General features: G+C 49.7%; 1 protein-coding gene across 3 annotated transcripts; it reads left to right on the forward strand.

Annotated features, from left to right (window-relative positions):
- Positions 1-356: 356 nt before the first annotated feature.
- Positions 357-12,451, forward strand: map3k15 (mitogen-activated protein kinase kinase kinase 15). Of its 3 annotated transcripts, XM_085939590.1 has the most exons (30): positions 357-681; positions 1,787-1,926; positions 2,007-2,030; positions 2,261-2,341; positions 2,838-3,031; positions 3,182-3,350; positions 3,425-3,531; positions 3,601-3,771; positions 4,222-4,334; positions 4,526-4,685; positions 4,785-4,935; positions 5,009-5,116; positions 5,190-5,239; positions 5,323-5,418; positions 5,490-5,577; positions 5,709-5,842; positions 6,082-6,209; positions 6,411-6,541; positions 6,606-6,711; positions 7,201-7,358; positions 7,454-7,637; positions 7,703-7,877; positions 9,495-9,672; positions 9,819-10,004; positions 10,162-10,267; positions 10,387-10,621; positions 10,772-10,884; positions 11,380-11,486; positions 11,588-11,664; positions 11,738-12,451. In XM_085939590.1, exons 1-30 carry the CDS (start codon positions 357-359, stop codon positions 11,829-11,831), a joined length of 4,089 nt encoding a protein of 1,362 aa, XP_085795716.1. In that variant the 3' UTR covers positions 11,832-12,451. The 3 variants fall into 3 exon arrangements, with proteins under 3 accessions (XP_085795716.1, XP_085795715.1, XP_085795713.1); XM_085939589.1 differs by lacking the exon at positions 2,261-2,341 and having other exon boundaries at positions 11,738-12,450; XM_085939587.1 differs by lacking the exon at positions 2,261-2,341 and having other exon boundaries at positions 2,838-3,350.
- Positions 12,452-13,072: the final 621 nt, after the last annotated feature.

Here is a 13,072-nt window from a genome sequence, read left to right on the forward strand (position 1 = left end):
TTTACGTGGGGGCGGGGGGGGGGGGGGGGGTGCTCGGAAGTAGGCATGCCCAGGGAGTAGCTCAGTGAAGAACCGCCACTGCCGTGCCGTGTGCTCATATGTCATGTCTACTGAATGAAATGTTGACTTCCACATATATGCACTTGCTCATCTTTTATAGAGGGGGTGGGTATCTAGTCGGAACCGGTCTAGGAGTGAGCGGACCCCTTGGTGCGAGATAATGGGCCGCTGATGCGACCTAATGAGGCGGAGATGCGCAGGGACAACCCCGGACTCGCGCCTCTCCTCAAGGAGACCGCAGGTGCGCGCCGGGTGAGGACAGCAAAGGGGGCGGAGGGAGGCTGCGTGGTGGTGACATGGAAGCGGGCCAGAGCGCGCAAGCGGCGGATTGCATGGCGGGGGAGCACTCGGCCGCTATGTGTATGCTGGAGCGGGAGCGAGAGCGGGAGCGGGACCGGGCCGAGCTGTCCAGCCCCAGCCCGCCGGCCAAGCAGCGCTCCCTGCGGGTGGTTTACGTGCTGAACGACGGGCTGAAGGCGGTGATGGCGAGCAGCCCGGAGTCCGGCGCGCTGCAGTGTCTGCAGCGGGCGTGCGACGCCGAGAGCGCCCTGCTCACCACCGTCACCTTCGGCAGGCTCGACTTTGGGGAGACTTCCGTGCTGGACAGCTTCTACGACGCAGGTATTAAGTTCGGCTGCTGCTGTTGCGTGATCTGACTGTTGCATTCAACATTCAAAAGTGCACTCTAAGCCTTTCCTTGACTTTCTACGTAAAAAACGAGACTTTCGGTGGCGTACTCACGCTACAGAATCAAAAAAGACGGGACATACTTTGTTTCTGACTCTCCGCTGCCACTGTAAATAGTATCCCTTCACACATATGTTATTGTGCTTTCTTTCTTTTTTGACTTCAACTTCTTCGGCGCGTAACTCGTTCCACGTACTTCAAGCGATTCACCTCGTTCCAACTTTCATGCGTTGCAAAAATTCACGGGACGCTTGCATCTATTTTTGTCGTTCAAAATATTGACCGTTTTTGCAAAATTCGTAAATTTAGGACGACATTTCCCCCATTCATTCTTAATGGCACATTCAGCGTTTTTCGTGCTTTTTGTATTCTCGCTTATTGTTTTTCGCGCTTATCGTTTTCCCGCTGAGCGTTTTTCGCGCTTATTGTTTTCCTGCTTACCGTTTTTCCCGCTTACCGTTTTCTCGCTTAGCATTTTTCGCGCTTAACGTTTTCACGCGTATCGTTTTTCCCGCTGTTGCTTATTATGAGCCGCTTACCGTTTTCCCGCTGTTGCGGATGGTGAGCTGCTTACCGTTTTCCCGCTTGCCGTTTTCACGCGTATTGTTTTTCCCGCTTACCGTTTTTTGCGCTAACCGTTTTCTCGCTCACCGTTTTTCACGCTTACCATTTTCCCCGCTTACCGAAAGAAGCGCAGAAATGTACTCACGTGCAAAAGTATAAATTCAATAGCCTTTATCATAATCATATTGATAATTGTCACCGGTAGGTATGGTAAAAACCCTTTCTAATGAATTTGACTTGACCTTAGAGGAGTGTAGCTAAAAATAATAAAAGAAATGAGTTTTGTTGCTTTTGAAGAGTATGACTCAAGTAAAAGGTAGTCCAACAAAAAAGTTACTCTTGCAGTAAGTGTAAGTAAACATGATCAAGCGCTAACTGGCAAATAACCTCTGACTTCTCTACTCTGGACTTTCTGCGTCTAACCACGTTTCCAAAAATGGACGCTGGCCTAAGGAGACGTGTCTTATCCGTGCAGACATTGCGGTGGTGGACATGAGCGACGTCTTCCGCCAGCCGTCCTTGTTCTACCACCTGGGCGTGAGGGAGAGCTTCGACATGGCCAACAACGTCATCTTGTACCACGACACTGACCCCGACACGGCGCAGTCACTTAAGGTAGCCTTTTTGTAACACTTTGTAACACTTGTGCTGTGCCCAGCTTTCAAACTCACTTGTCTTTTGCCGTGTGCTTTCAGGATATGGTCGCTCAGAAAAACACAGTAAGTGTCTGCATGGGAAAGAAGCGTGTGCGCACGCACACATGCACGCAGACACACAAACACACACACACACCCACACTTTCTTGGGCTATTTTGAGAATGGTGCTTTCGCTCTGTCCCAATCACTAGCCCACGTGCCTCTGAAATAACAGGCCACAAGACCTTAGCAGCTGTTCTGTCAAGCAAAGGGTTTCAATGTCTGAATGGTGTTTGTGTGTTTGTGTTTGGAGAAAGCAGTTGGTCCTTTGGCGCTAGGTTTCCCCTGGGTCCAGCTGCCTCCGGAATACAGAGGCTCTGGCCTGCGCAATCAAGTAAGGTAGAGTGGAGCAGCAAAGCATGCTGGGGGATTGTGCTCTCTAACCGTGGCGAAGGAGGAACAGGAGGTCACGTTGTGCAAGAAAACCTCAAAAAGGCAACCAGGCTGAATGTCAGCTTGTAATATTCACATTACAGTGTGCTCACAGAACGCTTGTTGCAAGCATCTCGGTAAGCTCGGTGGGCAATACGGTGTGACTATGGCGCCATCGCCGATGTTTGTGTCATAACGGCTGAGTTCGACAAAACGGATGTGTTGTTTTAAACTGGTTGGAAATGATTTTGGTTCCGTGTTCGGCATTTGAGCTCATCTTTGTTGGCATGATTCCGACCGACCGCCTGACAACGTTCTCGGCGCTGAGGCCGACTCGAGGCCGGGCCCGGCAAGGGGGCTAAGTTTGAGTGTATCGGGGCATTGTTCAAGTTCTTTTGTTTTTCCTGTAGAAAGGCTTGACAAAATGACTCCATTCAAACGTGGCTTTCCGTCTCCAGGCATCCAGTGGCAACTACTACTTCATCCCCTACATCGTGACGCCCAACCACGAGTACACTTGCTGCGAGAGCGACGCCCAGCGGAGGGCCAGCGAGTACATGCAGCCCAGCTGGGACAACCTCTTGGGGCCTCTGTGTGTCCCCCTAATGGACCGCTTCACCAGCCTGCTCAAGGACATACATGTCACTTCCTGGTTAGAAGCAAACTTGAAACCCAAACCAATGTCACAGCTCCTTGAAAATTTGTGTGCAATAAATGATGTGCTTCCAAAGTCCTACCACAGGCAGGCACGCGATGCCGTCGGTTCTCGGTGGCCACAATATCTAGCGTCTCCTGTCTGCAGCGCCTCCTTTAAGGACACCTTGCTCAACGACATCCGGAAGGCCAGGGAGAAGTATCAAGGCGAGGAGCTGGCTAAGGAGCTCTCCCGCATCAAGCTCCGCATCGACAACACCGAAGTGCTGACGCAGGACATTGTCATGAATCTGCTCTTCTCTTACAGGGACATTCAGGTGGGCTCGTGTCAATTCTGAACTGTTCCAAAGAATAAGACGTGAGTCGCGCATCACCCCGTTTGCTTTGTCAGGACTACGATGCCATGGTCAAACTGGTGCAGACCTTGGAGATGCTGCCCACTTGTGACCTGGCGACACAGCCCATGATCCAGTTCCACTACGCCTTTGCGTTAAACAGGTCACACGCGGAAGAATGCACTCCGATACTTTGTACTTGAGTGGATTTTGTGACTTGCGTTGTTTGCAGGAGGAACAGTCCTGGCGACAGGGAGCAGGCCCTACGCGTGATGCTGCACGTCCTACAGTCCTGCGAACACCCGGCTCCTGACATGTTCTGCCTATGCGGGAGAATATACAAGGACATTTTCCTGGACTCTGACTGCAAGGACACCAAGAACAGGGACAACGCTATACAGTGGTAAGAATACACCGTATTTTTCGGACTATAAGTCGCTCCGGAGTATAAGTCGCACCGGCCGTAAAATGTACAATAAAGTGAAAAAAGACAAATAACTATAACATAAATACGTTTTTCAAACCTTGTGTTACTCCAAATCATTAAAGCCTTCAAACGCGGGGCCCTTCATTATCTTCATCATCCCATGATCGAATCCTTTGTCCTTATGTAAACAACCGTCACTTGCAGTTGAAATGACAGTAATCCCTTGCTACATCGCTGTTCGTTTATGGCGGTTTCACTACATGGCGGATTTTTGAATTTTGACCATTTGTGAGAAAATTCACCGATAAGTCGCTCCTGTGTATAAGTCAAACTATGAAAAACAACGCGACTTATAGTCTGAAAATGAGGATACATTGGAACCCATGTAGGATGTCTGTTGCAGTCAAAGCCAAACAACCTTTGCAGGTACAGGAAGGGCTTTGAGCTGCAGCCTACCCTCTACTCGGGCATTAACCTGGCCGTCCTCCTCATAGTCGCTGGCCAACAGTTTGAGAGCTCCATGGAATTGAGGAAAATTGGTAAGAGAATAGCACCGGGCCCAAGTTTTCTCACAGTCGCATCGGAGGAATTCAAATTGTTTATTCACTGCTCTCGAAAGAATTTCTTTTTGATTCTCATCCCTACTAGTTATCATAGCCCGGTGGATGACCTGCGAGGCAAACACACAACCACACACTGAAGTCAAGATCCCTCCCGCTGTATTTTTCAGGTGTTAGGTTGAACAGTCTGTTGGGACGCAAAGGTTCCCTGGAGAAAATGAACAACTACTGGGATGTGGGCCAGTTCTTCACTGTTAGCATGCTGGCTAGCGACATCCCTAAAGCCACCCAAGCTGCAGAGAAGCTCTTTAAGCTGAAGCCACCTCTCTGGTAAGCTCCGATGTCCTTGTGAGAACTCACCCCAAATTTGACGGTACAGTAATGCCTTGAACTGGTCGAATGGTTTTTGGTTTGCCTCCCTCTTCGTAGGTACCTGCGTTCTGTGGTGCAGAACCTACAGCTGATCCAGAGGTTTAAAAAGCAGTTGGTGGAACATTCCCCCCAGAGGGACAGACTCAACTTCTGGATGGACATCATCGTGGAGGCCACGCAGGGCACTACCAACCGACTGCGTTTTCCCGTGCGGAAACCGGACCGAGCAACCGGCCGGATCCAATACCCCGAGATGGTTCTTTGACATCCCTATGTTCCAGGTGCTGATACTGGAGCCCACCAAAGTGTACCAGCCCTCTTACGTGTCCATCAACAACGAGGCCGAAGAGAAGAATGTCTCCATCTGGCACGTGTCCCCTGCTGAAACGGTCCGTGGTGTCTTTCCACAGCTGAAACTGAAACCTTCCTTTGGTGACGATCCGCTGCGTTCATGTGTTGCAGAAAGGCATACACGAGTGGAACTTCACCGCCATGTCTATCAAAGGCATCAGGTAGAGCGTGGTCCAAAAACATCTCAAGTCATGGCTTAATGCCAATGATGAAGTTGGTTGATTTTCTATCTCTTTATCTGCAGCATCAGCAAGTTTGACGAACGTTGCTGCTTCCTCTATGTCCACGACAACTCTGATGACTTCCAGATTTATTTCTCCACCGAGGAGCAGTGTGCTCGGTGAGAAAGCGCACCTCCGTGTTGTGTTTTGATGAGACTGGGCCTATATGGGTCATCACACCTCCACTCAGGTTCTGCTCCATGGTGAAGGAGATGATATCGGATGGCACGGGTAACTCGGTGGAGTTGGAGGGCGAAGGAGACGGAGACACCTTGGAGGTGAGTGCGATTGCGGCGATTTCCACTGACCGCTGTACGGTGCTACCTTGACTTGGGATTTTGTGGGTGTTATACTTGCCAAGTCAAAGCACTAGCACACTTGCGCGTGACACTCTTGATATATCCTGCAGTACGAGTATGACACCGACGAGACGGGCGACCGGGTGGTGCTCGGGCGAGGCACCTACGGAGTGGTGTACGCCGGGAGGGACGTCAGCAACCAGGTCCGAATTGCCATCAAGGAGATTCCGGAGAGAGACAGCAGGTGGGTGCCACCTCTCTGCCATTAACCACGTTGGCTTTATCAAACAAAGCCTTTTGATGTGCAGGCAGTGGAACTAAATCATTCAAAGACAAGCCAAGTAAATGTTTAAGATATACCTTTAAGAAAAAGGCCTTCCGGAGTTTGGCTTCACGGGTAGTCCCTTTCTTTATAAGTGGCTACTGCATTTCACAATCTTTCTGTTCAAATCAAAACTGTTTCCCCTTGTCTTGGTAAATCAGGTACTCGCAACCTCTTCACGAAGAGATTGCCCTCCACAAGTACCTGAAGCACAGGAACATCGTTCAGTACTTGGGCTCCGTTTCAGAGAATGGATACATCAAGATCTTCATGGAGCAAGTCCCCGGAGGTGTGCGTCTATGGTTGGCCTACTTGCATTTTGAGGAAATTGGAACAGTAGCTTGACTTAGGAGATTCTTAAGTTGGCTTTTGGTGGCTGCGTGGAATTCATGTCATCTGAATTCGTTTCCGTGGCGTCCGAGTAAATTGAGTTGAGAGTTCCATCAGGGACCGAATGAAACTTGAAGTCATCCTTTCATTCGTCCTCCAGGGAGCTTATCAGCATTACTGCGCTCCAAGTGGGGTCCGCTGAAGGAAGCCACCATCATCTTCTACACCCGGCAGATCTTGGAGGGCCTGCGCTACCTCCACGAGAACCAGATCGTGCACAGGGACATCAAGGTCTGACCGAGAGAAGGCAATGCTCGTGGTTTTGACTCACCACTCCGTCGTCTTCTGTCGACAGGGTGACAACGTGCTGGTCAACACCTACAGTGGCGTCCTGAAGATTTCCGACTTTGGTACCTCCAAGCGGCTGGCAGGAGTCAACCCCTGCACCGAGACCTTCACGGGTAATTTGTACTTCTGGGTAACGTGGACTTCAGTAATGGTGTTCATTCCTATTTGGCAGCTTTGCATGCGAGACTCTTCTGTCTTCTTTCTATAGAATGCCAAATTGAAGATTGATTTTGCACAAGAATTCAATAGTCGGGAGAAGTTCAAGAAAAAGTCACTTGGGACACAAAGTACACAGCCCCCAAAAATGTGGAAAGAGTCGGCGGTGGCACGCTGTAGCACACAGGCGTATTGAGCGAGCATCTGGCCTGCCTCCTCCATCTGTCGGAGCTTGTGCAATTAGATCAGCTAATCAAGCGCAGGCACAATGCTGTTTATCTTTCATTAGTAGGTGCATATGTGTTGCTGTGTCTGTCCTACTCTCCTTCTCCCCTTTATTGTCACTCCACTGCTAAGGTGACTATATGGGGCAAATTCCAGATTTGCCGAGGACAAACTTTGCACTTTTATGCTGTGGCTTCACTGAGCTCCATCTCCACGTGCAGGCACTCTGCAGTACATGGCTCCGGAGATCATCGACAAGGGTCCCCGCGGCTACGGAGCCCCGGCTGACATCTGGTCCCTGGGATGCACCATCATCGAAATGGCAACCGGGAAACCACCCTTCCACGAGCTGGGCGAGCCGCAAGCCGCCATGTTTAAGGTTGCCGACCGCTTTCGTCTCCGTCGGCGATCCCGAGAGAGCGTATCGGCTTTGAAAGATGCTCTCGGCCCTCCCGCTTGCCCCGAAACACGCAGGTGGGCATGTTCAAAATCCACCCAGAGATCCCCGAGTCTTTGTCGCCGGAAGCCAAGTCGTTCATCCTGCGGTGCTTTGAGCCCGACCCCCACAAGCGAGCGCTGGCCTCCGACCTCCTGAGAGACACCTTTGTGCGACACAACACCAAGGGCAAGAAGAGCAAGATCGCATTCAAGGCCTCAGGTAGGTGCAGCGCACTCTTCATCAAGTCCAATTCAATTGCCCTTTGCTTTTTCCGCTTTTGTCAGACTACATCCACGTTTCGCTGCCGGTGCAGCTGCAGTGCGAGGCCGCGGGGAGCAGCAGCAGCGAGCACGGTTCCATGAGTCCCGACTGCGACTCCAAACATGACGTCTTCTTCCACAAAAAGAAAATCTCTGGCTCGGAGAACCTGCTCAAGCCGCCCAACTCCAACTACCTGAGGTGCCACCTGCTGTACGCGTGCACCGCCACCATACCAAACACTTGCCACATGTGGTGAACAATTCAATACTTCACTCGCATGTCGACATTTGAACAGCGCGGCAAGGCAACGGCCCAAATCAAAAAAGGCTTTTCAATCTCTCGAGTGGTGACAAAGCACTAGGTTTGTCTACTCCACTCATTATGACATATTTCGTTGACACCGAGATGCCACATGATTGTCTACCCGATTCAACCTAGGGCTTGAGCAACTATTTTGGTCTCGAAATAAAAAGCTCCTTAACTCACTTTGGCATAATTCCTTAGCAACAAGATGGCACAAAGGGTTTTGTCCAGTATTTTTACATGCCTCGCTCGGTCAAGAGCTCTGCTCAGGGTGAAACACTGAACTAGCTGAATGTCATTCACTAGAGCAGGGACCGATGCCAAGGCAAGGTGACTGAAAATGGAGTTGTTGCACTTGTTCCTAATATCAAAAAAGGTGTGTGTGTGTGTGTGTGTGTGTGTGTGTGTGTGTGTGTGTGTGTGTGTGTGTGTGTGTGTGTGTGTGTGTGTGTGTGTGTGTTGGTGGCAGATGGCCTAATTGTTGTCAGCATGCACCATTACCTTTTACAGCACTGATATAATGAAGGTTGGTAACTTTACAAGCTACTGCTGTTGACTCTGCTAGGCACACACAGTAGCCAGGAGAGTTTAGTATTTGCAAACGTCAAAAAATAAATCAATTTAAAAAAAAAAACCTGCACCGACTAGAGGTGGGTGAAATTTCCGATTCCTAGATTAATGGCGATTCGGCCGTGGAAGAATCGAGTACCATTCGCAAACATCCAAATTGCGATTATTTCAATATGCCAAGTAACACACAGCACATTTGCGCAGTCCACTCCTCCAGAAGAAAAACAACAAACATGACTGAGCCTGAGATATTCAACCCACTTGGCCGAGAGAACCGACCTGCTCCTAAAAATTGAAAAGCAGGAATCATTTTGGATTGACGGAGGAAATGAATTGGACAAAAGCTACGTCGCGCCCGCCAAATCCAAATACAGAGGAGGTGGGAAAGCCAGCCAGCCAGCCAGCCAGCCAGCCAGCCGGCTGCTGCTGTTGCTACTAGCAGCAGCCAGAGAACAACTGAGGACGCTCGGAGTAAGCTGCCAAACACATTGCAAAATTACCAATAGCATCGCGGAATTCATTGCAACGGCTTTGCAAGCGTACTCGGTTGTAGAGAATCGGGGATTTCGGACAATGATGGAGGCAACGGAGCCGAGCGAGGTACGCTAGCTATTTCACCGACACGGCAGTCCTGGCATTCTACAAGCAGACTAAAGCAGACAAATAACATCATCGCTGTTGAATGCACACCGAGTTACCGCCGTTACATGTGATGCGTGGACGTCATTTGTTACTCGAACTGCGCATTTCATAACCGCTGAAAGAGAAATGCATCAAAGCCACATTCAGTCAGACAAAAAGAAATGTGGGAAAAGTGCATCGTATACATACATCCATTAAAAATGCATCAATAATCGTAGCCTCTGAATCGTAATTGAATCGTGAGGTGCCTCAAGAGCTCCGACCTGACAGACAGCACGTGTTTGTTTGTGTGTGTGGCAGCGTTCCGGACGAGGGTTCCGTGTCGGAGGACCGCAGCGGGGCCCCGCCCTCGCCGGAGGACAGGGACGGCGGCCTCTTCTTGCTCAAGAAGGATAGTGAGAGGAGAGCCATTTTGTTCAAGGTCCTCAACGAGGACCAGGAGAAGGTCATCTCCAACCTGAAGGAGAATTACATCCAGGTGCGCTTGTGCAAACACAAACCACTTGTGCTATATGGGGCTCCCTCTATTGGAGAGATAGAAATGGCCTCCCCAACCCCACTGTAGATCTAGAAAATATGAAAATGCCTTACACCTTCTCTTGTTTTTTTTTTTTCGGGCTCCAGGGTAGCGAGGAGCTGCAACTGTCGGTGGAGCACATCAAGCAGATCATCTGCATCCTGCGAGACTTCATCCATTCCCCAGAGAGGCGTGTCATGGCGGCCACTATCTCGAAACTCAAGCTGGACCTGGATTTTGACTCCACCTCCATCAACCAGATCCAATTGGTGCTCTTTGGCTTCCAGGACTCAGTGAGTTACTGCTACTTTATTTGATTGGAAGGCAAAAGAATACTTTCAATTGAGGCCAGGATTGATATCTGCCAAGGGTACTCAGCCGTCCCTATTTTGGATATTATTTCTTGGATATTATTAATACAGCTGCAAATTGCTGATTTGCTTGTGTTAGGTGAACAAGGTCTTGAGGAATCATCACATCAAACCTCACTGGATGTTTGCCATGGACAACATCATCCGCAGGGCTGTGCAGGCCGCCATCACTATTCTCATTCCAGGTGGGCGACATCTTTGGCCACATGCCTTCTTTTGTCAATCCAGCCAATTTTGCTCCAGCGATTCCCGACGGCCGGCCGCTCTGCAGCGCATCCGATTTCAAGTCGGGTCTCTCCTCTAGAGCTTCAGACACACTTCGGCCCAGCGTCGGACTGCGAGGGAGCGGAGAAGGAGGACGAGGTGGATGAGGAGGAGGCAGACTTCGGTCCGGTGTTGGCCTCGGCTGAGCCCGGGACCCCCGCTGAGCCCGCGCCGCATTTGGCTGGCGCCGCGCCGCACCTGGCCCACGAGCACCAGCGCTCGCACCACTACCAGATGGGCGCGCAACTGGGCCGCCTCAAGCAAGAGACCAGCAGGTAGAAAATGTGGACATGGAATCATTATGGCTGGAATTGTGGGGACCTCGTCTCATTTGATTTGGCTCTTCATCTTTTTTTTTAAAAAAAGAATAATTTGGTGGAATGATCACATTTAATGATTATGCGCTCTGTTGGCGCCCCCAATAGGCTTCTGGAGGAACTGCTGCACAAGGAGCGAGAGTACCAGCAGGTGCTGAAGGCCACGCTACAACAGCGCACCCAAGACCTGGACCTGGTCCGAGTCCGTCACAGAGCACCAGGTGGAAGCCCAACACTTCAGCTCTGGGTGGTCCCACCTTGTTCCTCTAATGGCCAGATACAAAAGAAGAACCAGCTCAGTGGCCTAGTGCTTGACTGTCTGCCCTGAGACTGGAAGGTTGTGGGTTCAAACCCCGGCCGGCCGGGTCATACCAATGTAGGGGAAGATAGGTCATGCAATTCCATATGGTTTTAAGTTGGCAATCACAGTTGTTCACTGTCACACTTGACACAAAGCTGAAAACAACTACGTAAGGAATGCCCCCACTAACTTAATGCTAACACCCAATGGAAAACTCCATTGTTGGGTTAACAGAAAGCATCGGTTGCCATGTTCTAACTTTAAGACGCATTTGTAACCCATCCAATGACAGTATTGACAGACATATATTCTTTATCCTCAGTGAAAAACAAGTCATATTACTGTTTACCATTTGCACAGCCTTTGTGTAGGAGCTCAAAGCTCCTCCAAACTCATATTTGTGTGCTTTCTGCAGACATTTCTCCTCCCTCCATCTTCCACATTCCGGCGGACCACGAGCCGGACAAGCAGCTTGCCGATTGGCTGAAGAAGCAGGGGGCGGACCCGGAAACCATCGATAAGGTGATGACCGTTAAGCTCCGCATCACTGATGAAAATGGCGGCAAAGCACTACATGGAAGTCCTCCAGTCACTTCATCCTAGTTCTAAATGCATCTGTGTAGTTTGGGCTGGAAGAATACACACTGACTGACATCCTGAACGAGGTCATCAGAGACGATTTACGCTGTCTCCGCCTCAGGTATCAACATGTCGGCGTGCAAAAACAAAAAAAAGTTTTCAATGCCTTCCCTAAGCTCCGCCTTCATCCTCAGGGGCGGCGTCCTGTGCCGGATCTGGCGGGCCATCCAGAGGCACCGGGAGCGAGCGAGGCCGAAAGGAGACGAACGCTCGGAGGACGAAGCCTGACGCTGCTGACCTGCCGCTGTGCCTTTTGTTCTTTGGATGAAAATGTGTTTTACTGCATTGCAACACAACTAGGTTGTAGAGGAAAGGGACCAAAGGAAGCATCTAAAAGAAATGAAATCAGCCAATTTGAGGAAACCTGTTTGAAGTTTGTGTGGGCGGAGCCTACCCACTCACCTATTCCCAGTCTCTGAACGCCTTGCATGCCTATGTCATTTTCAGCAAAATTCAGCTTAGCTTTTATCAACGGAGACAACGCTTAAGAAGCATCTTCAGTCACAGCCAAGTAAGACACAAGCTTGAGATTTGATCCCCCCTTCAACGTTGAAGCAGGCCAAAGCTGTTTCCGCCATTGTCTTTACTTGCGGATGCTGTCGTCTATCGGCTTTTTGTCGCTTGGCGAGTGTTGTTTCCTGTTGGCTTTGCAATAAACTTGGAAATGATCTGGCCTTTTTGGCCTTTGTCCACTGCGGTAAAAAACGTACTTAAACGCTAGTCAAGGCCGTTACACTCCCCACCCACCACTGGACTTTGCCATCCTTAATCCCGTTGAAGTAGCTCAGATTGCCCAAGATGACACCATTCCCTTCACGGGTGCGTTATCAAATGATTTAGATAAAGTTGTTTACCATCTCAGTGGCTCTTCGACGTCACTAAACGTCAAACTTTCCACAATATATCAAGCGGGGAAATTTCCTTGACGTGCACAGGGTTAATGGACTTTGCAAGGTGATAAAGTGATCGGAATTCATATGAAGGTGAAGTGCTTTTGTTACATTCAAAGCAAAAAGTGAAAAACAGCTGACAAGCGCAGGGTTTTGAAAATTCTGCCACTTTTTGAATGAGTGAGACAGCAAACATTTAAGATGACATGAAGTCAAAGCTAGTTTCAACTTTGAAATACGCTACATGCGCTTATCGAAGATCTGAGTCTTTATGTTGTTCAATCAATGATTCAAAATGTGCTCAGCTCGGCAAAGAAGATTGAGATCAGGATGGAAGAGTGCCAAGAGTGACGCACTCTTTTGCAAACGAGGAAACGGCGTAAGCTGTCATCAACGCAATGCTGCTTTGATGTGTTAATGGCCTCCTTCCTGTTGGCGACTCCACAAAATTCTATTTTTAGCTCTCTGGTTTCAAAACAGATTTCAATGATCAGGTGATAGTGACTGGTGATGATGACGCGCAAGTATGCTGCAGTTGCGCGATCGGACAAAAATGCACAAATGAAAAAATGCTTAAAA

Source organism: Syngnathus leptorhynchus, chromosome 19 (assembly GCF_054491065.1).
Source record: "Syngnathus leptorhynchus isolate UIUO chromosome 19, UIUO_Slep, whole genome shotgun sequence".
Classification (NCBI taxonomy): Eukaryota; Metazoa; Chordata; class Actinopteri; order Syngnathiformes; family Syngnathidae; genus Syngnathus; species Syngnathus leptorhynchus.